General features: G+C 39.4%; 1 protein-coding gene across 3 annotated transcripts in view; it reads right to left on the bottom strand.

Moving 5' to 3' along the window:
• ZBTB8A (zinc finger and BTB domain containing 8A) overlaps nt 1-21,635 on the bottom strand; it is a 70,238-nt gene that overhangs the window by 32,413 nt on the left and 16,190 nt on the right. The window contains exon 1 of one of the 3 annotated variants that reach the window (XM_041768024.1): nt 16,323-16,602. The exons of the other annotated variants lie outside the window; for them this stretch is intronic. Within the exon in view, the coding sequence (XP_041623958.1) occupies nt 16,323-16,327 (5 nt within the window). The 5' untranslated portion in view covers nt 16,328-16,602. Of the gene's footprint in view, nt 1-16,322; nt 16,603-21,635 lie in introns of those variants that run through there. 3 annotated transcript variants of the gene reach the window in all.

The raw sequence follows: 21,635 nt of genomic DNA on the forward strand, positions 1-21,635 counted from the left end.
GAACCAATGGAAGGCATATATATATGATTTATTCTAAGGAATTGGTTCAAATGATTCTGGAGGAAAAGAAGTCCAAAAATCTGCAGTTGGCAAGTTGGAGACCCAGGGGAGCTGACAGTGTAGTTTCAGTCCAAGACTGAAGGTCTGAGAATTAGAACCAATGGAGTGAGCTCCAGTTCAGAGACTGGCAGGCTTGAGACCCAGACAGAGCCAATGTTTCAGTTTGATCCAAAGGTAGGAAAAAAATAATGTCCCAGCTCAAGGCAGTCAGGAAGGAGGAAATACTCTCTTACTTGGTGGGAGGATCAGCCTTTTGTTCTATTTGGGTCTTCAACTGATTGGATGAGCCCACCCATATTAGGGAGGGCAATCTGCTTTACTATCAGTTGAAACTTAAATGCATTCAAAATCATTCTCAGAAACACGCAGAATAACATTTGATCAAATTACTGAGTACACTGTAGACCAGCCAAGCTGACACATAAAATTAACCATCATACCTCTCCAGCAGATAACTATTCTCCTTTTGCAAAAGAGCTTTTGTGGCATGCCACCAGGTCCTCTTATGCTTGACCAGGGACATCAGGTGGCTATGCCTGAGTTGCCTATCATGGGTGTTACTGATGCACCAAATTGTACACGTGGGCATGTGCAGCAGCATTCCATAATCAAGGTAAAATGTTATGTACAAGTTTGGACCAAACAGGTCCTGAACCTACAAGTAAGTTCATGAGCAGGGGGCACATGCCACAGCTCCTACTCCTAGTATACTGCTGCCTTTCCTCCTCTCACACATATGGTTGTTGAGTTCTCTAAACTAGCTGACTGAGGAAGAAGAAATTAAAGTCTGATTTACAGATGGTTCTGCACAATATACTGGCAGCAGCTGGGAGTGGATGGTAGAAGCATCACAGCTCCAATCAGGAGTGTCCCCAAAAGATACTGGTAAAGGAAATCTCCCCAGTGAGCATCTGATTGTCCACTCTGCATGGACAAAGAGATAGAAGAAATAGACAACAGGCATAAATTTTACCTTGATCCGTGGACAATGGCTAACAAGTTGGCCAAACAATCAAGGATTTAGGAAGAACTGGATAGAAGGACTGGTGGCCATGTGAGGAAGAGGTATGTGCAGAAAAGGCAGGGGAATATACCTCTTGGAGTGGCCACAGTGTATAAAGTCTTAGTGCTCAAGTGAATATTTAATAAAGGGTACCCACTACAGAGGAGTCTTTCAGAAATCAGGTGGACAAGATGACCTGTTCTGTGGCTGTCAGCCAGCCTCTTCCCTGGCTACCATGAAGCCTGCCATCTACTCTGGCACCTAGAAGCAGCTCACCTGATAAAATGGTAGAATAACCAATGGAATATTCCGATATGACCCCATTTGAGAGATGATACCCCGAGAAATAGGGGTGCTATATGCTTGTAACCACAGACCAATATATAATGCTATTTTTTCCATAATTACAATATTTAATTTTAGAAATCAAGGATTGGGGCATCCCCGGTGGCACAGCTGTTTAGCGCCCCCTGCAGCCCGGAGTTTGATCCTGCGGACCCTGGATCGAGTCCCACATGGGGCTCCCTGCATGGAGCCTGCTTCTCCCTCTGCCTGTGCCTCTGCCCCTGTCTCTCTCTCTGTGTGTGTCTCTATGAATAAATAAATAAAATCTTTTAAAAAAATAGAAATCAAGGATTGGAAGTGTTTTCACTTTGGCCTCTAATAACTCACTTATAGAATTTTTACTTCTGGTACCTGACAAGGTCTTAGCTCCCAAGATAGGAATACTTCTCACAAAGAAACATCACATAATTCCATTTAAAAAGCTTTTTTAAGGGAGACAGGGGCAGAGGGAGAGAGAAACAGAATCTTAAGCAAGCTCCATGCCCAGTGTGGAGCCTGATTCAGGGCTCCATCTCACAACCCTGACATTATGACCCAAATAGAAATCAAGAGTTGGATGCTTAAGCAACTGAGCCACCCAGGTGTCCTGATTGCATTAATTTTTTTAAAAATATTTTATTTATTTATTCATGAGAGACACAGAAAGAGAGGCAGAGACAGAAGTAGGCTCCCTGCAGGGAGCCTGATGTGGGACTCAATCTCAGGACTCCAGGATCATGACCTGAACTGAAGGCAGATGCTCAACCCCTGAGCCAGGTGTCCCCCAATTCCATTAAATTTGATTATGACTGACCTAAAAGTGGAATTAACATCTCCCATTTTGGGAGAGGCTAAGGGTTTTTTGGGGGGAGAGGGGTACCAAGGATAGTTACATATTGTAAAGCAGATTCATGAATTTGCTTAGAATTTTTTAAATGGTGGGGTAGTGCCTTGATGGTGCAGTGGGTTGTGGTCTCAGGGTTGTGAGTTTGAGCCCCATGTCAGACTCTGTGCTCAGCAAGGAATCTGCTTAAGATGTTCTCTCTCAAAAAAAAAAAAAAAAAAAAAAAAAGATGTTCTCTCTCTCACTCTCTGCCCCTCCAATTCATGTACACACACACTCTCTCTCTAAAAATAAATAAATAAATCTTATTAAAAAAAAAGGAATTTTAAATATGGGAAGAGTGATGTATATAGCTGCCCAGAGGGTAGACTATGCTGGATATTTACATGTTGTCTCTCCGCTCAATGCCTGCCATGCTCTACTCTCTACTGATGGAATTGCAATTCTGCAAATGACATTTCCCAGGCTTCCTTCCTTGCAGCTGGGTTCCTGTTTGATCCTATCAATAGGAAGCACTGATAGGAAATCAGTAGAAGGAAAAGAAGTTTCCTGTTTTGGGCAGTGGAAATGCAGCAATTGTCAGTGGCTGCTGGCTGTTGGATATAGTGCCATAGGGGTGGGTGATTCTGGATTCCATAGCCTTTCTATCATTTGGACTTTCCATCTCTGATAAAAGTGGCACCTCTTTGGCAGACCCAGAACTGACCACGACAGCAGCTCAACTGCCCAGCAGCCAGCACAGACTTGTGGGCTCCAGGTGAGGGGAGCTTCTGAGGTATAATTAAAATCCTTCTTGCTTTCTCTGGGCCTTCTTTTCCATTTTGCTGTTCTAGCTTTTCTTAGACTTTTGGAACTGACTTCATATACTAAATTCCCTCTCTTCGAAATATCCAGAATGGTTTCTGTTTTCCTGACTAAACCCTGACTGATAACATTTCTAGGACCAAAAACAGATAAATCAGCTGTCTAAGAAAAGGATCTATCCTGAAACTTCCCCTTCTGGACAAATGACATATTATCATTCCTCTCAGAGTCTCTCTTACCTTTAATTTCTTAGAAACAATCTTAGTCGATTAGAAACTGTGTTTATTTTTGCCCTTAACTTCTTTAGGCAAAATTTTAAACACTTACCAAAGCAGAGTAGGTAATATTAGGAATGCTTGCGTACTTAATATCCGGCTTTCACACTTACAATTTTGCTAATTTTCTGTCTTCTCTCTGCTTCGACTTTTTCCCCCCAGAATATGTAAAAATCAGATCACAGGCATGAAGTCATGTTACCTATAACCTTTCAGGTATACGTCTACACGATCCTCCTTCCATTTCTGTTATTATACTTAGACCTCTATTGTTTTTGTGTACACAGCATCCCTTTCTCTTCCTCAGCACAGGATTCCTTCCACAACTTGGTGCTGCTCATTCCTTGGCCTTGCTGATTCCATGGACACATGACCAGACTGGTCAGTCTGAGTCCTCCTTGAGAGTGTATCATGGAAGCTACAGAATGAAGCTCTTACTATATGAGGGCATGGGCCTTAACAATCATAAAAGCCTAGGACTACAAAAAGTTACCTTCCACAAGTGAGAAACCCACCTAAGAGTGATGTTAATACAGAGGAAAGCCAGACAAAACTGTTCTAGAGTCCTGATGACATTATCCTAATTCCTGGCCCCAGCAGTGTCTAAAGCCGATGTTCCTTCTAGGTTTATAGTTACAAGAGCCAGTACATTTCCTTTTCTGTTGAAATTTGAGTTTCTATAATGTGTGAACACGAATTATTTATTCCTAATTTGTGACACCATCCACGGCTGCAACTGTAGCCCATTTAAGAATACTCTATTTAGCAGAGAGAACACAATTCTATCAATGGAAACATTAATTTAATGTACTCAGAGCAATGCAGATTAACATATCACTAAAGCATAGTCTCTGGTACGGCTATGTTGCAGTTGCTTTTTCCTTTGTATCCCCCGAAGTCCTAGCATACCTGTGGGCAAAGTTTCCTCTAGCTTCATTCATTTACATAGTTGTGAATCATTTCTCTGCAGGCTACAATAACTTTATGGTACTTTCCATGATGTCAGAAGTCTTCCACCAGTCTCTAATTAACAGTTGACAAGTTTTTTGAAGGTGTTTCCCTGGCTCAAGCCACTGTAAAATACCCACTTAAAAATCTAAGGTACTGGGATCCCTGGGTGGCACAGCGGTTTGGCGCCTGCCTTTGGCCCAGGGCGCGATCCTGGAGACCCAGGATTGAATCCCACATCAGGCTCCCGGTGCATGGAGCCTGCTTCTCCCTCTGCCTATGTCTCTGCCCCTCTCTCTCTCTGTGTGACTATCATAAATAAATAAAAATTAAAAAAAAATAAAAATAAAAAAATAAAAATCTAAGGTACTATCTATGTGTAACACTCTTATAGTAACTTTGGCCTTAACACTTGCATACCTGGGATAAGTCATTATGGGTTAAAATCAGTCAGCAAGCAGGTAATAATGACAAAAGGGGAGACCATGGCCTAGGAACACAAACAGATTAGAGCGCCCTCTCAAACTCAGGAACATACAATCTGCTAAATCAGCTCTCATTAGTGCTAACTATATTGAACTGCCTGGGCAGTTATTTTAAAAATGCATTAACTACAATTCAGTACTGTATCAAATTTATAAATATAAACATATTTAGAAGTGAAGAGCACTCTAATAAATTAATGCTCAAGAAGCTATGTCTATAATGAAGTTTCGTCCATGTTTAATGTAATCCAGATTCTAGTTAATAGTAGGCTTCAAAATCCCATTTCAAAATCCAGAAATTATTATATAAAAAAGATTGAATCACATGGTTAGAGACTGAGGCCTTTGCATTCTTATTGTATGGACTCAGCTTTTTCTGAGTTCGTGTATGTCTCCAGAGCACAGAGAAACAAGAATACTATGCTAACAGAAAACATACTCAGGGCTGTGTCATATACTTGCCAAAACAAGACACCCGGGAATATTGTTAGAGAAGCATCAGATCAATACCCAATTTTTTACTATCATGTCCTGTCAGTTAAAATCTAGTAATTCCTCTATTCTCATTTGAAACATGGTCATGGGTCATGACTTTACAACTTTTTGCTATTATAAATGATGCTGCAATGAATACCTTTGCACACAGATCTTTGAGCACTTGTGAAATAACCTGATTCCTAGAAATGGAGTTGCTGAGTGAGTACAATTTACCTTCCCAAAACATTATATCAATTTATATCTTCACCAATACTGAAGAGTATCTTTTTCCTCCAACACTTTCATTAACTCCAGATGTTCTCTCTTTATTACTATTTTTTAAGACTCTATTTATTTATTCATGAGAGACACACAGGGAGAGGCAGAGACATAGACAAAGGGAGAAGCAGACTCCTCACAGGTAGCCCAATGTGGGATTCGATCCTTAGACCCTAGGAACAGGCCCTGAGCTGAAGGCAGATACTCAACGGCTGAGCCACCTAGGTGTCGAGAGATGTTATCTCTTTAAAGTGCTTTAGTAGGGGATCCCTGGGTGGCTCAGCAGTTTAGCGCCTACCTTTGATCCAAGGCGTGATCCTGGAGTCCCGGGATCAAGTCCCACATCAGGCTCCCTGCATGGAGCCTGCTTTTCCCTCTGCCTGTGTCTCTACCTCTCTCAATCTCTGTGTCTCTCATGAATAAATAAATAAAATCTTTATTTAAAAAAAAGTGCTTTCCATCTACCCTTAGGGAAAAATACCAGGAAAATATCCATACTATTATTTAACATTGTCCTGGAAGCACTAGCCAATGACTTAGGCAAGATAATTGAATATAAAGTATGAATGTTGGAAATTGGAAAGGATGAAAGTTATTGTTATCACAGGTGATATGTATCTTTAAAATGCGAAAGTTAAGGGATGCCTGGGTGGCTTAGCGGTTAAGCATCTGCCTTCTGGCTCGGGGCATGATCCTGGAGTCCCAGGATCAAGTCCCACATCGGGCTACCTGCATGGAGCCTGCTTCTCCCTCTGCCTATGTCTCTGCCTTTCTCTCTCTCTGTCTCTCATAATAAATATAATATTAAAAAAAATGCAAAAGTAGGGGCACCTGGGTAGCTCAGTCAGTTGGATGTCTGACTCTTGGTCTCAGCTCAGGTCTTGATCTCGGTCATAAGTTCAAGCCCCATACTGGGCTCCATGCTGGGCATCCATGCTGGAGCTCCATGCTGGGCATGAAGACTACTTTAAAAAAATGCAAAAGTTAGAAAACTATTTTCTAAAGTAAAATTCTTAGGCTTTTGCCATGTTGGAGTAACTGGTACTAGACTTGGCATTCTGCTATAAATAATTAGAAAACTGAATAAAATATGTGAAAAAATGTTTTTGACAATAAAAAAACAGGAAAAGTGGGACTATGATCTCTGAGGATCAAATGAGGTAAGCCAACCACTTTAGTCTTCTGGATTATGATACTGGATGTGGAAATCAAAAGGGGACTGAACAGGGGCACCTGATTGGCTGGCTCAGTCCAAGGAGAATGTGACTCTTGATCTCTGGGTTGGGAGTTCAAGCCCCACCATGTTGGGTGTGGAGCCTATATAAAAATAAAGAGCAGGAGGGAGCGGGAGCTAAGTTCACAAGGGCTGAGGTACCTGGAAGTTGTAGGTTAATATGTACCAGAGGGAAAAAAAAAAAGAAAAGAAAAATTTAAAAATTTAAAAATTAAAAATATATATATATATATATACCAGAGGAGACAACTACACAGGCAAGAGAGTCAATAAATCTGTTTAGGAGTATCCTAAATCTGTGCTAAACACTAATCTCCACGTGTGGTGCGACACTTCAAGAGTCTGAGTAAAGAGACTAAGCAGAAAAATTCTCAGAGCTCACAGAGAATTAAGAGGCAAGTTTTGACCAGCCAGAGTAAGAACTCTTCACTGAACACTCAGGGCATTAAATAGAGACCCCAGAATAGTAATACCTTAGTAGGACTAACCTAACAGTAAAGATCATTCTAGAACTGTCCCCCAAACTCAAAAATAAGCCTTAAATCATCAATTAACTTTTTTTTTTTTTAAGATTTTATTTATTTATTCATGAGAGACACGGAGAGAGAGGCTGAGACACAGGCAGAGGGAGAAGCAGGCTCCATGCAGGGAGCTCGATGCAGGACTCAATCCCAGGACTCCAGGATTACACCATGGGCCAAAGGCAGGCACTAAATCACTGAGTCACCCAGGAATCCCCAAATCATCAACTAACTTAACTAACTTAGCAACTTAACTAACAAACCAAAAATTCAAAAGTCTTAAAGACATGAAATTCAGACACTCAAAAACACATTTACTTTGTCCATCATTCAATCAAAAATTACTAGACATGTGAAAAAAGTCATGTTAGGATCAAAAGAAAAATTAATCAATAGACCCAGAAATGAATGCTAGACTTAGCAAAGATGTAAAAACAATTATACATACATTCAAAATGTAAAGAAAAATATGAATAATATAGAGAAATAGAAGATATAAAAAATAATAAAGCAAAATTCCTAGAAACAAAAAATACAATATCTGAAATGAAAAATTCATTAGATGGGCTTAATAATAGCAGGTTATGAAATATAGAAGAATAATCCATGAATGTGAAGACATAACAATGGATTATTTGGTGTTAAAAAAAAGGTCTGATAGGGATCCCTGGGTGGCGCAGCGGTTTGGCGCCTTCCTTTGGCCCAGGGCGCGATCCTGGAGACCCGGGATCGAATCCCATGTCGGGCTCCCGGTGCATGGAGCCTGCTTCTCCTCCCTCTGCCTGTGTCTCTGCCTCTTTCTCTCGCTCTGTGACTATCATAAATAAAATAAAATTCTTAAAAAAAAAAAAAAAAGGTCTGATAAAAAATGAGAAGAGCCTTAGTGACATGTGGAACAATATCAAATGATTTAATATGTTTGTAGTTGAGGTTCTGGAAAAGATGGAAGCAGAAAAATATTTGAAGAAAAGATGAGAAACAGAAATACACTATACATCAGAGGAGAAACAGAAATACACTATACAGAGGTTTGCAAACTTGCTGTAAAAGGCAAGATGGTAAATTAAAAAATAAAATAAAAAAAAAAAAAAAAAAAAAGGGATCCCTGGGTGGCGCAGTGGTTTGGCGCCTGCCTTTGGCCCAGGGCGCGATCCTGGAGACCCGGGATCGAATCCCACATCAGGCTCCCGGTGCATGGAGCCTGCTTCTCCCTCCGCCTGTGTCTCTGCCTCTCTCTCTCTCTCTCTCTCTGTGACTATCATAAATAAATAAAAATTAAAAAAAAAAAAAAAAGGCAAGATGGTAAATATATTAGGTTTTACAAGCTAACAGTCTCTTGCACTCAACTCTGCCACTGTAGCACAAAATATACCATAAACAACATGTAAATGAATGGCTGTGGTTTTATTTATAAAAGCAGGTAAGGACCCAGACTTGACCTGAAGACTGCAGTTTGCCAGACCCTGTTATATACGAAATGGTGTGATGTGATGAGTGATAAGTAAAAGGCATACTGTGATGAGGGAAATGTATATTGTAACCCCTAGAGTAACCATCAAATGTAAAAGAGATTAAAGTAATAAGCCCAACAGTGGAGATAAAATGGACATAAAGTGGAGAATACAAAAATTACTCAACATTCTTTACTGAGGCAGAATAAGGAAATGCAGGAAAAGAAGAACAAAAACAGATGACATAAATAAAAAACAAACAGGAAGATGTTACATTTAAATCCAATTATACTGATAATTATATTAAATGCAAATATTCAGAACTTCACTTAAAAGGATTATCAGACTGGATGAAAAATGATCAAATATATGCCCATCTATAAGAAATTCACTTTAACTATAAAGATATAGATAGATGTTAAGAGTAAATAAATGTAAAAAGGACACCATGAAAACACTAATTGTAAGAGAGATGGATAGTTATATTAATACTTGACAAAGTAGACAGTTAAAAAATGTTATAATTATAAAAATATTAATTCACTGAAAAAATATAACCAAAAATATCTATGTACCAAATAACAGAGGTTCAAAATACAGAAAGTAAAATCTGGCAGCAGTGAAGAGAAATACTAAAATTCATATTTATTATTGTATATTTCAACAGTCCTCTCTCAGGAAACAGATAGAAGGAACAGAGGGAAAAATCTATAAGTATATAAAACACTTGACCAACACTATCAACCATGTGTCCAAATTGACATTTACAGAACACTCTATACATAACAGCAGCAAAATACACATTCTTTTATTTTTTTTATTTTTTATTTTTTTTTTAATTTTATTTATTTATGATAGGCACACAGTGAGAGAGAGAGAAGCAGAGACATAGGCAGAGGGAGAAGCAGGCTCCATGCACCGGGAGCCCGACGTGGGATTCGATCCCGGGTCTCCAGGATCGCGCCCCGGGCCAAAGACAGGCGCCAAACCGCTGCGCCACCCAGGGATCCCTACACATTCTTTTAAAGTACATTTCAAACATTTACCAAGACAGACCACAGACTTGGCCATAAAACAACTTTTAATATAGCTAAAGAATTGCAATCATATAAAGTATATTCTCTGATCGTATGGAATCAAATTAGACACCAATAGCAAATGAAGATACCCCCAAATTTGGAAATTGAAGACTAAACTTCTAAATAACCTACATGTAAAGGAAATCACAAGCAATATTAGAAAATATTTTGAAGTGCATGAAAAGACAATATATCAAAACTTGTTTGCAGTTAAAGCAGTGTTTAGAGGAAAAGTATACCTTCAAATGCTTATATTAAAAAAGAAAAAAGTTCTAAAACTCAGTGAAGTTTCTACATAAGAAGCTAGAAAAAGGAGATCAAATTAAACCCAACATAAGGAGAAGGAAGAAAATTAAATAAAGACAAGATTAGAAATAAATGAAATAGAAACTGAGCAAATGGGATCCCTGGGTGGCGCAGCGGTTTGGCGCCTGCCTTTGTCCCAGGGCGCGATCCTGGAGACCCGGGATCGAATCCCACGTCGGGCTCCCTGCATGGAGCCTGCTTCTCCCTCTGCCTGTGTCTCTGCCTGTCTCTCTCTCTCTGTGTGACTATCATAAATAAAAAAATAAAAACATTTAGAAACTGAGCAAATGAGGGACACCTGGGTGGCTCAGCGGTTGAGCGCCTGCCTTCAGCCGGGGAGTGACCCTAGAGTCCCGGGATCAAGTCCCACGTGGGGATCCCTGCATGGGGCCTGCTCCTCCCTCTGCCTGCCTCTGCCTCTTTCTCTCTCTCTCTCTCCCTCTCTCTCATAAATAAATAAAATCTTAAAAAAAAAAGAAAGAAAGAAAGAAAGAAACAGAGCAAATGAGAGAAGAAAATCAATGAAACCAAAAGCTAGTTCTCTATACCAATATCAATAAATTGATCAACAGCAATAAAACGTATCAGTATCAATGAAATTTATCAACATCTAGCATGACCAATTAATAAAAAAAGAAAAAATTCAAAATTACCAATATCAGGAATAAAAGAGGGAAACATTATTATAGATCCTACAGATATTTAAAAAAACAAAAAATAGGGACGCCTGGGTGGTTGAGCAGTTGAGCATCTGCCTTTGGCTCAGGGAGTGATCCTGGAATCCCGGATCAAGTTCCGCATCCTGCTTCCTGCTGGGAGCCTGCTTCTCCCTCTGCCTGTGTCTCTGCCTCTCTCACTCTGTGTCTCTCATGAACAAATAAATAAATCTTAATAAAAAAAATTTATGAATAGCTCTTTGCCAATAAATTCAGCAATTTAGATAAAATGAACACTTTTTAAATTAAATTTAAAACAATTTTTAGAGAGGGAGGGGAGGACAGAGGATGAGGGAGAGAGAGAGAATCTTAAGCAGGTTCCATGCCCAGCACAGAGCCCCATGTAGGGCTCAATCTCACAACCCTGAGATCATGACCTAAGCCGAAATCAAGAGTCAGATACTTAACCAACTGAGTCACCCAGGAAGTCTGATGAACACATTTCTTAAGAGATATAAGTGGTCAAAACTGATAGAAGAAAAAATAAAAACTCTGACTAGCCATATGTCAATTAAAGAAACATAATACTAAAGAAATCGAAAATGTAATTTCAAATCTGCCCACAGGGGATCCCTGGGTGGCTCAGCGGTTTGGTGCCTGCCTTTGGTCCAGGGCGCGACCCTGGAGTCCCGGGATCGAGTCCCGCAGTCGGGCTCCCTACATGGAGCCTGCTTCTCCCTCCTCCTGTGTCTCTGCCTCTCTGTCTCTCTCTCTCTGTATCATAAATGAATAAATAAATCTTTTAAAAAAATAAAATAAAAATAAATAAATAAAATCTGCCCACAAAAAGACTCCAATCCCAAATGGTTTCAATATTAAATTCTATTAGACATTTAAGACATAATACATATCCCATACAAACACCGGGAAACAGGAAAGGAGGAAAATTTCCCAACTCTTTCTACGGGGCCAGTACTACTATCTTTTTTTTTTTTAATTTTTTTTTTTTAATTTATTTATGATAGTCACAGAGAGAGAGAGAGGCAGAGACACAGGCAGAGGGAGAAACAGGCTCCATGCACCGGGAGCCTGACGTGGGATTCGATTCCGGGTCTCCAGGATCGTGCCCTGGGCCAAAGGCAGGCGTTAAACCGCTGCACCACCCAGGGATCCCCCAGTATTACTATCTAAACCAAAGACACTCTAAGAAAAGAAAACTACAGAATTATATCCTTTGTAAACACAGACACAAAAAATGTGTAACATTGTATTAGCAAATCAAAATTTTATTCCAAGAATGCAAGATAGTTTAACAGTTTAAAATCAATCAGCACAATTCACCATGTTAACAGAATAAATAAGAAAAAAATGATTATCAATAGATGCAGAAGAAACATTTGAAAAGTTAAACACACATTCATTAAAATAAATAAATAAACACATATTCATGATAAAAACTCTAGGAGTAGAAGGGAACTTCCTCAGCCTGATAAAGAGCATCTACAAAAAGCAAAAGATTGCTTTCCCCTCTAAGTAGGGAACAGGGCAAAGATTTGAGCTCTCAACACTTTTATTCAACATTGACCTAGAGGTTTTGGTTGATGTAATAAGAAATGAAAACGAAATAAAAGAAAGTGAAAAGGAAGGAAAAAAGTCTGTCATTGTTTACTCACTGTACAAATAAATAAATCCCAGAAGAAATCACGTACATAGAAAATCTCCAGATATCTACAAAGACTCTTCTAGAACTAGTAACTGAATTTAACACGGTCACAGGATATAAACATATAAACATATAAAAATTATTTCTAGGGCAGCCCCGGTGGCTCAGCAGTTTAGCGCCGCCTTCAGCCCAGAGCATGATCCTGGAGACCCAGGATGGAGTCCCATGTCAGGCTCCCTGCGTGGAGCCTGCTTCTCCCTCTCCCTCTACCTGTGTTGCTGCCTCTCTTTCTCTCTGTGTCTCTCATGAATAAATAAATAAATCTTTAAAAAAATTATTTCTACTTATATAAGTTAGTAATGAACAATTAGAAAATGAAATTAAAAAATGCATTCATAAGAACATTAAGAAACATGAAACCCAGGGATCAATTTAATAAAATATATTAAAACTCTGTATACTGAAAACTACAAAATGGCTGAGAGAAATGTCAAAGATCTAAATAAATGGAGAGAGGCCATATACATGAATTAGAAGACCAAAATAGTAAATATGTCAGTTCTATTCAAATTATCCTATGGAATCCATTTAATCTCAATCAAAATCCAAAAAGCTTCTTTTTGTAGAAATTACCAAGCTGATTCTAAAATTATAGGATATGTAATGGACCTAGAATAGCCAAAACAATGTTGAAAAGAATAAAAGGGACTTGCCTTACCATGTTTTAAGATTTAATATAACTACAGTTACCAAAACAAAACAAAAATCCACAGTGACCAAGACAGTGTAGTATTTTTTTTAAGATTTTTTTATTTATTAATTTTAGAGATGGATGGCAGGGAGAAATGGAGGCAGAGGGACAAGCAGACTCTGTGCTGAGTGCAAAGCCCACCTGAGGGCTCGATCCTACAACCCTGAGATCATGACCTAAACCAAGAGTCGGGACACTCAACTGACTGAGCCACCCAGGCACCTTGACAATGTAGTATTAGCATTAGGAAAGACACATAGATCAATGGAATAGAAGAGAGTCCAGAAATATACAAATATATTATCAATTTTATCAAATTTCTTAAAAGGTGCCACAATAACTGAATTTTCAAACAAATGGTGCCAGAACAGCTGGGTAACCATTATAGGGAAAAAATGAACCTTGACCCTTATTTCATACCAAAGACAAATTTTAACTCAAAATGGATCACAAGACTAAGTGTAAAAGTTAAATTTCTAGAAGAAAACAGGCGAAAATCTTCAGGACTTTGGGGTAAGCAGACTTTCTTTCTTTCTTTCTTTCTTTCTTTCTTTCTTTCTTCCTTCCTTCCTTCCTTCCTTCCTTCCTTCTTTCGAGAGAATGCATGAGCAGGGGGAGGGACAACGGGAGAGGGAGAGAGAGAGAGAATCTCAAGCAGGCTCAGTGCAGAGCCTAACACAGGGCTCAGTCTCAAGACCCTGAGATCATTAAGTGAGCTGAAATCAAGAGTTGGTCCTTAATTGACTAAACCACCCAAGAACCCTTTTCTGTTTTTTGTTTTTTAAGATTTATGTATTTATTTGAGAAAGTAAGTGGGGGAGGCGGCAGGGGTAGAAGGAGACAGAGAGACAATCCCAAGGAAATTCCACACTCAGCACAGAGCCTGAGGCAGGACTCAGTCTCACAACCTTGAGATCATGTCCTGAGTAGAATCAAGAGTATGAAGCTTAACAGACTGTGCCACACAGGCACCCTTCTTCTTCTTTTTTTTTTTTTTTAAGTGTATTTATTTTTGCAATCTTTACACCCAACGTGGGGCTCAAATCCATGACTCCAAGACTAAGAATGACACACTCTTCCAACCAAGCCAGCCAGGTGCCCCTAGACAAAGACTTATTGCACACAAAAATCTTGGGCATAAAGAAAAATCTGACAAATTCTGCACTTTGAACCATACTGTTAAGGAAATGAGAAGCCAAGCCATGAATTAGAATATTTGCAACACATATACCTGACAAAAGACTTGTATCCAGAATATATAAAGACATCAAACAACTAAATAATAGGACAAACTATATGACATTGGTAAATGATTTGAACATTTCCCAAAAGAAGATATACAAATTAGCACATTAAAAGATGTTTAACATAATTCTTTCTTTTCTTTTCTTTTCTTTTTTTTAAAGAGAGAGAGAGCTTGTGTGGGCACAAGTTCATGCACAAACATGAGGAGGAGAGGCAGGCAGAGAGAAAATCTTAAGCAGGCTTCATGTCCAGTGCAGAGCCTGACCAGGGGCTCCATCACATGACCCTAAGATCATGACCTGAATGCAAATCAAGAGTCCCATGCTTAACCAACTGAGCCACCCAGGGATCCCTAACATCATTCTTCATATAGCAAATGCAAATTAAAACCACAATTAGGGATCCCTGGGTGGCTCAGTGGTTTAGTGCCTGCCTTTGGCCCAGGGCCTGATCCTGGAGTCCCAGGATCGAGTCCCGTGTCAGGTTCCCTGCATGGAGCCTGCTTCTCCCTTTGCCTGTGTCTCTGCCTTTCTCTCTCTCTCTCTCTCTGTCTCTCATGAATAAATAAATAAATAATCTTAAAAAAAAAAAAACAATTAAATTCCATTGTCACAGGGGCACCCGGGTGGCTCAGTTGGTTAAGCTTCCGACTCTGGTCATGATCTCAGGGTCATAGGATCAAGCCCCACCTCAGGCTCTGTGCCCAGCATGGAGTCTGCTTGTCTCTCTCTCCCCTCCCCAAATAAATAAATTAATTAAGTCTTTAGAAAAAAAGTCATTACATACATACTATTAGGGCTAAAACTAAAAAGATGGACAATATTAAGTATTGACAAGAATGTGGAGAAATTGGATCTCACCACTACTGGCAGGAATATGAAATGAAAAAAAAGGAATATGAAATGAGACAGTCACTCTGGAAAACTGTTTAGCAGTTCTAATAAAGTCATATCTACTTTTGAGCCAACAATTTCATTCCTAAGTTTTTACCCAAGAGAAATGAAAACATATGTCCACAATGAGACCTGCACGAGAATTTTCATAGCAGCTTCATACTGGCCCCCAAATGGAAAGAAAACATTCATAAATTGGTGAATAGCTACACTGTGGTACATCTGTACCATGGAATAGTACTGAGCAATAGCAGGGAACAAACCTCTAATATACACCAGGATCTGAATGAATTTCAAAAGCATTAGCCTCAACAAAAGAAGCCAGACACAAAAGAGTACATACTGGGTGATTCTCATTACAAGAAATTCTAGAACAGGCGAAACTAATCCAGAGTGACAGAATTAGGAGATTAATAGCTGCCTGGGGCTGTGAGTGAGACAGGAGGATTTAACTACAAAAAGGCATAAGGGGATAAAAAGGACAGGAGGGAAATTTTAGGTGATAGAAATGTCCTGTATCTTACTTATGGTGACTGTTACACATGAATATATGTCAAAACTCACTGAATTGTACACTTCAAATGGGTGCACTTTATTTTACGTAAATTATACCTTAATAAAGTCAATTAAATAAAAACTCCTAGAAACAAAAGAATCTGGTAAGACAGCCACTTATAAAATTAATACACAAAAACAAATAGGTAATTAGCAGATACAGTGGAAGATTCCTTTCACAAAAATAGTTGAAACTAAATATTTTAATAAGAAGCATGCAGGAAGTTTATGACAAAAATGGCAAAACCCTCCTAAGGATCATAAAAGAATATCTGATTAGAAAGACTACTGTAGTAGCTTCCTGGCTGGTCTCTGCTTTTTCCAGAGGGATCTACTCAAACCTAAGTCAGAGCATAGCATTCCTCTACTCAGAACCACCACTTAGAAAGAAATCCAAGATATTTACCCTTGTCTAAAAGGGTTGCAAGGTCTCCTTTCCTCCCACCCTCTGCCCACCCCCAGCGCTAACCTCATTGGTCTTGATGTTCCCCAAAGGGCCAGTTCACTCCCAGTGGCCCTTGTTTCAGGAACACTCCTCACTCACATCTTCACACAACCTGTTTCCCAACATTATACAAGTCTTTGCTTTGGTGCCACGTCATCAGAGGTTATCTGGACAATCCCATCTGCAGGGTGGGGAGGAGTCATTGTATCACTACAGTTAACTATAGCTCACTGGCTAGTGTCAGAGAAACTATCATAGGAGGCATGGTTTAGAAACTAGCAGAAAGGATTCAAAGGAGACATGAGAGTTATCTTCTAATACTGAAGGGCAGTTATGTAGAAGAAACAGAATTCTTTCAAGTCATTCCAATAGACAAGTCCTCCTGACCGATGGCTAGCACGTAAGCCCCCAAAGGGCAAGGACTCTGTTTTGTTCACCTCAGTGTCCCTAGCACAGAGTATATGGTGCTAAATGGCATATGGCTCAATCAGTATTTATTGGATGAATATTCAGAGTGGTTCTGAAAAGCAAAGCAGACCAATAAACGAGACTTTAGGAAGCCAGATTTTAGCTCAATATAAAAAACAGTTTTTTAGGGGATCCCTGGGTGGCGCAGTGGTTTGGCACTTGCCTTTGGCCCAGGGCCCGATCCTGGATACCTGGGATCGAGTCCCACGTCAGGCTCCCGGTGCATGGAGCCTGCTTCTCCCTCTGCCTGTGTCTCTGCCTCTCTCTCTGTCTCTCTGTGACTATCATAAATAAATAAAAATTTAAAAAAAAAATTTAAAAAAAAAACAGTATTTTAGGGGTGCCTAGGTGGCTCAGTCAGTTAAGCATATGACTTCAGCTAAGGTCACAATTTCAGAATCCTGGGATTGAGCCCCAGGTCAGGCTCCCTGCTCAGTGGGGAGTCTGCCTCTCCCTCTCCCTCCGCCTGCTGCTCTGCCTGCTTGTTTTTTGTTTGTTTGTTTGTTTGTTTGTTTTTAAGATTTTATTTATTTATTTATTCATGAGAGACACACAGAGAGAGAGGCAGAGACACAGGCAGAGGGAGAAGCAGGCTCCCTATAAGGAGCCTGACATGGGACTCGATCGCTGGTCTCCTGGGTCACATCCTAGGCTGAAGGCGGCGCTAAACCCGCCAAACCGATGAGCCACCCAGGCTGCCCTGCTCTGCCTGCTTGTGATCTCTCTCTCTCTGTCGAAAGAAGAAAGGAAGGAAGGAAGGAAGGAAGGAAGGAAGGAAGGAAGGAAGGAAGAAAGAAGAAAGAAAGAAAAAGAAAGGAGAGAGAGAAAGAAAGAAAGAAAGAAAGAAAGAAAGAAAGAGAAAAAGAAGAGAGAGAAAGGAAGAAAGAAAGAGAAAGAAAGAAAGAAAGAAAGAAAGAAAGAAAGAAAGAAAGAAAGAAAAAGAAAGAGAGAAAGGAAAGAAAGGAAAGGAAAGGAAAGGAAAGGAAAGGAAAGGAAAGGAAAGGAAAGGAAAGGAAAGGAAGAAAATCTTAAAAAAAAAAAAAAAAGCAGCTTTTTAAAAATGAGGACTTAATGGGGTTTCTTGAGCTCAGGTGTCCTGATCTAGTGCCTTCATATCTACAGGCAAGCGAACTGAGGAGGTTTGGTAAGTATTAAGTCAGCAGTTATCAAACTGCTTGTCTCAAACTGTTAGTGGGTTCCAAAATCAATTTAGTAGGTCACAACTAGGATCTAAAGAAGGCGAAATAGAATTTAAAATATTAGCGCTTACTGCAAGTAGGAAGAATTCCTTCATGAATCTTTTGCTTCAGATAGAAAGACTATACAGATTCACAAATGTATGTGTACTGGCCAATGACCTAAAATACATTTCTTACCACAGGCTTTAGTAAAACAAATGGAGAAGTACTGGGTTAAACGGTTCCAACAACAGAATTTGCCCCCTCACCCCACCCCTCAAAATGAGTTCTATATTTCTGTTGGAGTGGAGGCAAATGCCACTGATATAGGAGGAATGTACTTGGGGAGAGATGGGACTGCATGATTTTAGGAATTTATATTTTTTTCTTTATATTCATCTACCTTTTCCAAGGTGATTATCTTTTTAAAAGCAAGTTAAGTAGTTTTAAATAAAATATATATGTAATATTTTTTAAAATAGAAATTTTAAATGGAGGTGAGATGATTTCTATATATTTACGCTTAACACCATTTGTCCTGAAATCCAAGGCAAAAACAAAACAACAACAACAAAAAATAGGGAAACAAATGATTTATATAGTGCTCACATCATTTCCCCAGTAAAAATGAGCATCTTTCTGGCACTGACTTCTAGGAGGAACTTGTCATGTGAATCCTTGTTTGAGGACGCTAAATATCATCACAGACAATATTTGGACTAATACAATATATTTCCTTTTTTTTTTTAAAGATTTATTTATTTATTTATGACAGACATAGAGAGAGAGAGAGAGGCAGAGACACAGGAGGAGGGAGAAGCAGGCTCCATGCTGGGAGCCTGACGTGGGACTCGATCTGGGACTCCAGAATTGCGCCCTGGGCCAAAGGCAGGCGCTAAACCGCTGAGCCACCCAGGGATTCCCCTACAATATATTTCCTAATTGGTCTCCTGGCTTTTTATCTTTCTCCATTCAATCTACCCTGAAGTATGCTATCTTTCTAGATTATGCAGCTTAAAATTCTTTAAGTCTCCTGACTACCAGATAAAGTCCCTGTATCTATGAATGGATTCAATACTCTTTGGGACTCTGCATCTGCCAATCTCTGCATGTTCATCTCGTACCACCTACCTCGCCTCCCGTCCTTAGGCTACATGCCAATTCCCGGGCACATAGTACCTTTCATGTCACCTAGCTTTTGTACATATTGCTCCTGTCCTATAGTAAAACCATCCTTCTCAATCTGAGAAGCTCTTACTCTTCCTTCAGAGTCAGCTCAAATAGTGCCCCCCTTAGGAAGCCTTCCTTGACTTCCCTGGACTGATGTTAACTTCCGTTTCCTACACACTCCACTATACCATACTCATATACTTCATGGCAATTACTGGACTACATCTGTCTATTTTAATGTATGTTTCCCTGTGACACTGTAATATCCATTTGAGTAGAAATTATTTCTATGTGTATGGCTAGCCTTAGTTTATTTTTTTTTTTTTAAGATTTTATTTATTTACTCATGAGAGACACACAGAGAGAGAGGCAGAGACACAGGCAGAGGGAGAAGCAGGCTCCATGCAGGGAGCCCGATGTGGGACTCGATCCTGGGACTCCAGGATCACACCCTGGGCCGAAGGCAAGCGCTAAACCACTGAGCCACCCAGGGATCCCCCTAGCCTTGGTTTAATATTTGGTATGTTGGAGGCATTCTATCAAGATCCTCACCAGTGTTCTTACTGAACTAAGGTTCTTTACATGACTTTCCCTGTATGTTGCCTCCAAAGTCAAGGACATCCAATAACGAATTTAATGTAAACATTCCATTCAAACTAATAATAGGCTTTAGTACCCTGTTCTTTGGAATTTGATCTTGACACAGGGCTCAAGCTGATCAGCCATCAACCTTTCTCATGTCTCCACTATACTCTATATAACTTTACTTGACACCTATAACATTAATTTGTGTATCTGTCTTTTCCTGCAAACTCTTTGAAGCCAGGTAGTCATAGTCATTTTCATTTTTTTAATCTCTATTTTTATGGCACAGAGTCTGGTCTATAATTTGTTCTCAGTAGAAGATTGTTGGTGATAAAATACGTCTGTTTTGGTCTAAAATCTAGCATCTGAATAGAATATTCTGGGATCCCTGGGTGGCGCAGTGGTTTGGTGCCTGACTTTGGCCCAGGGCGCGATCCTGGAAACCCGGGATCAAGTCCCACGTCAGGCTCCCGGTGCATGGAGCCTGCTTCTCCCTCTGCCTGTGTCTCTGCCTCTCTCTCTCTCTCTGTATGACTATCATAAATTAAAAATAAAAATAAAAATAAAAAGAATATTCCAGTAAAGTCAGCGACAAAAAAGGATGCCCACTAATACCACTAGTACTTAACACTGTTCTAGAGACATTAGTCAAGGCAATTAACTTGAGAAAGAAACTAGAAAAAGGACTACTGGAAAAAGAGGTAAAACTATCATCATATGCAGGTAATATGATTGTATGCCTGGAAAATGCAAGATATTCAATCGCAAAATGACCACAAACTAGAAAAGGGGGAAAGAGGTTGTGAATTAATATCAGAAATCAGCAATTTTCATATATACCAAAAAAATCCACATTAGGTAAGCAATTTAATGGGATAAAGGACTCCCATTTACAATAGCATCAAAATGATAAAATACCTAGAAACAAATTTAACAAGTGTATAAAATTCATATGAAGAAAACCAAGGATGGGGATGCCTGGGTAGCTCGGCAGTTAAGTGGCTGCCTTAGGCCCAGGGCCTGATCCTGGAGACCCCGGGATTGAGTCCTGCATCAGGCTTCCTGCATGGAGCCTGCTTCTCCCTCTGCCTCTGCCTATGTCTCTGCCCCTCTCTCTCTCTCTGTCTCTCATGAATAAATAAATAAAATCTTAAAAAAAAAAAAAGAAAGAAAGAAAGAAAACCAAGGATGTAAGAGAAGACTATGGAAAGCCAAGACTTTTGAATTGGAAGATTCAACATATTGGGTGTCAGTTCTTCCTAAGATATGTTATCATAACATGACCATATAAAAACACCAGCAGGTTATTTTAAGATCAATACAAGTTGCTACCAAGGTTTTATGGAAAAATAAATAGACAAGAATAGCTAGTTGAATTATGAAAAAGAAGAACAAAGAGAAGGAATTAGCACCAACATCTATCTAATTATACTTCTACAGTAATTAAAACCATGATGCTGGTGATAAAGAAAAAGACCAATGCAGTATATTGAAAATCCAGACATACACTCTAGTATTGGTGGGAATTTAATAGATGATGAACTTATGGTAAAAAAAAAAAAAATGAGCAGTTTAATAAGTGGCACTGGGGCAATTTTAGCTTTCAAAAAAAAAAAAAAAAGCTGGATTTGCACTTCCCATCTCATACCAGGATAAATTCCATATGGATCAAAGATTTAAGTGTTACCACAAAGCCTTAGAAGCTCTAAGAGAAAATATGGGAGACTCTATAAACTCTGAGTGGGAAGGGCCTGTGACTCAATATGCAGAAGCCATTAAAAAACAAACAAACATTTGATTATATAAAAATGAAATAAAATCCTGCATGGCCAAAAAATAACCACGAGCCAAGGCAAAAGACATGTGATGCGGCAAAAAAGTCTAACAGAGAAAAGGGTCATCTCTACTGAGCTTCTAAGAAATTGGCAAGTAAAAG

Source organism: Vulpes lagopus, chromosome 8 (assembly GCF_018345385.1).
Source record: "Vulpes lagopus strain Blue_001 chromosome 8, ASM1834538v1, whole genome shotgun sequence".
Taxonomy (NCBI): domain Eukaryota; kingdom Metazoa; phylum Chordata; class Mammalia; order Carnivora; family Canidae; genus Vulpes; species Vulpes lagopus.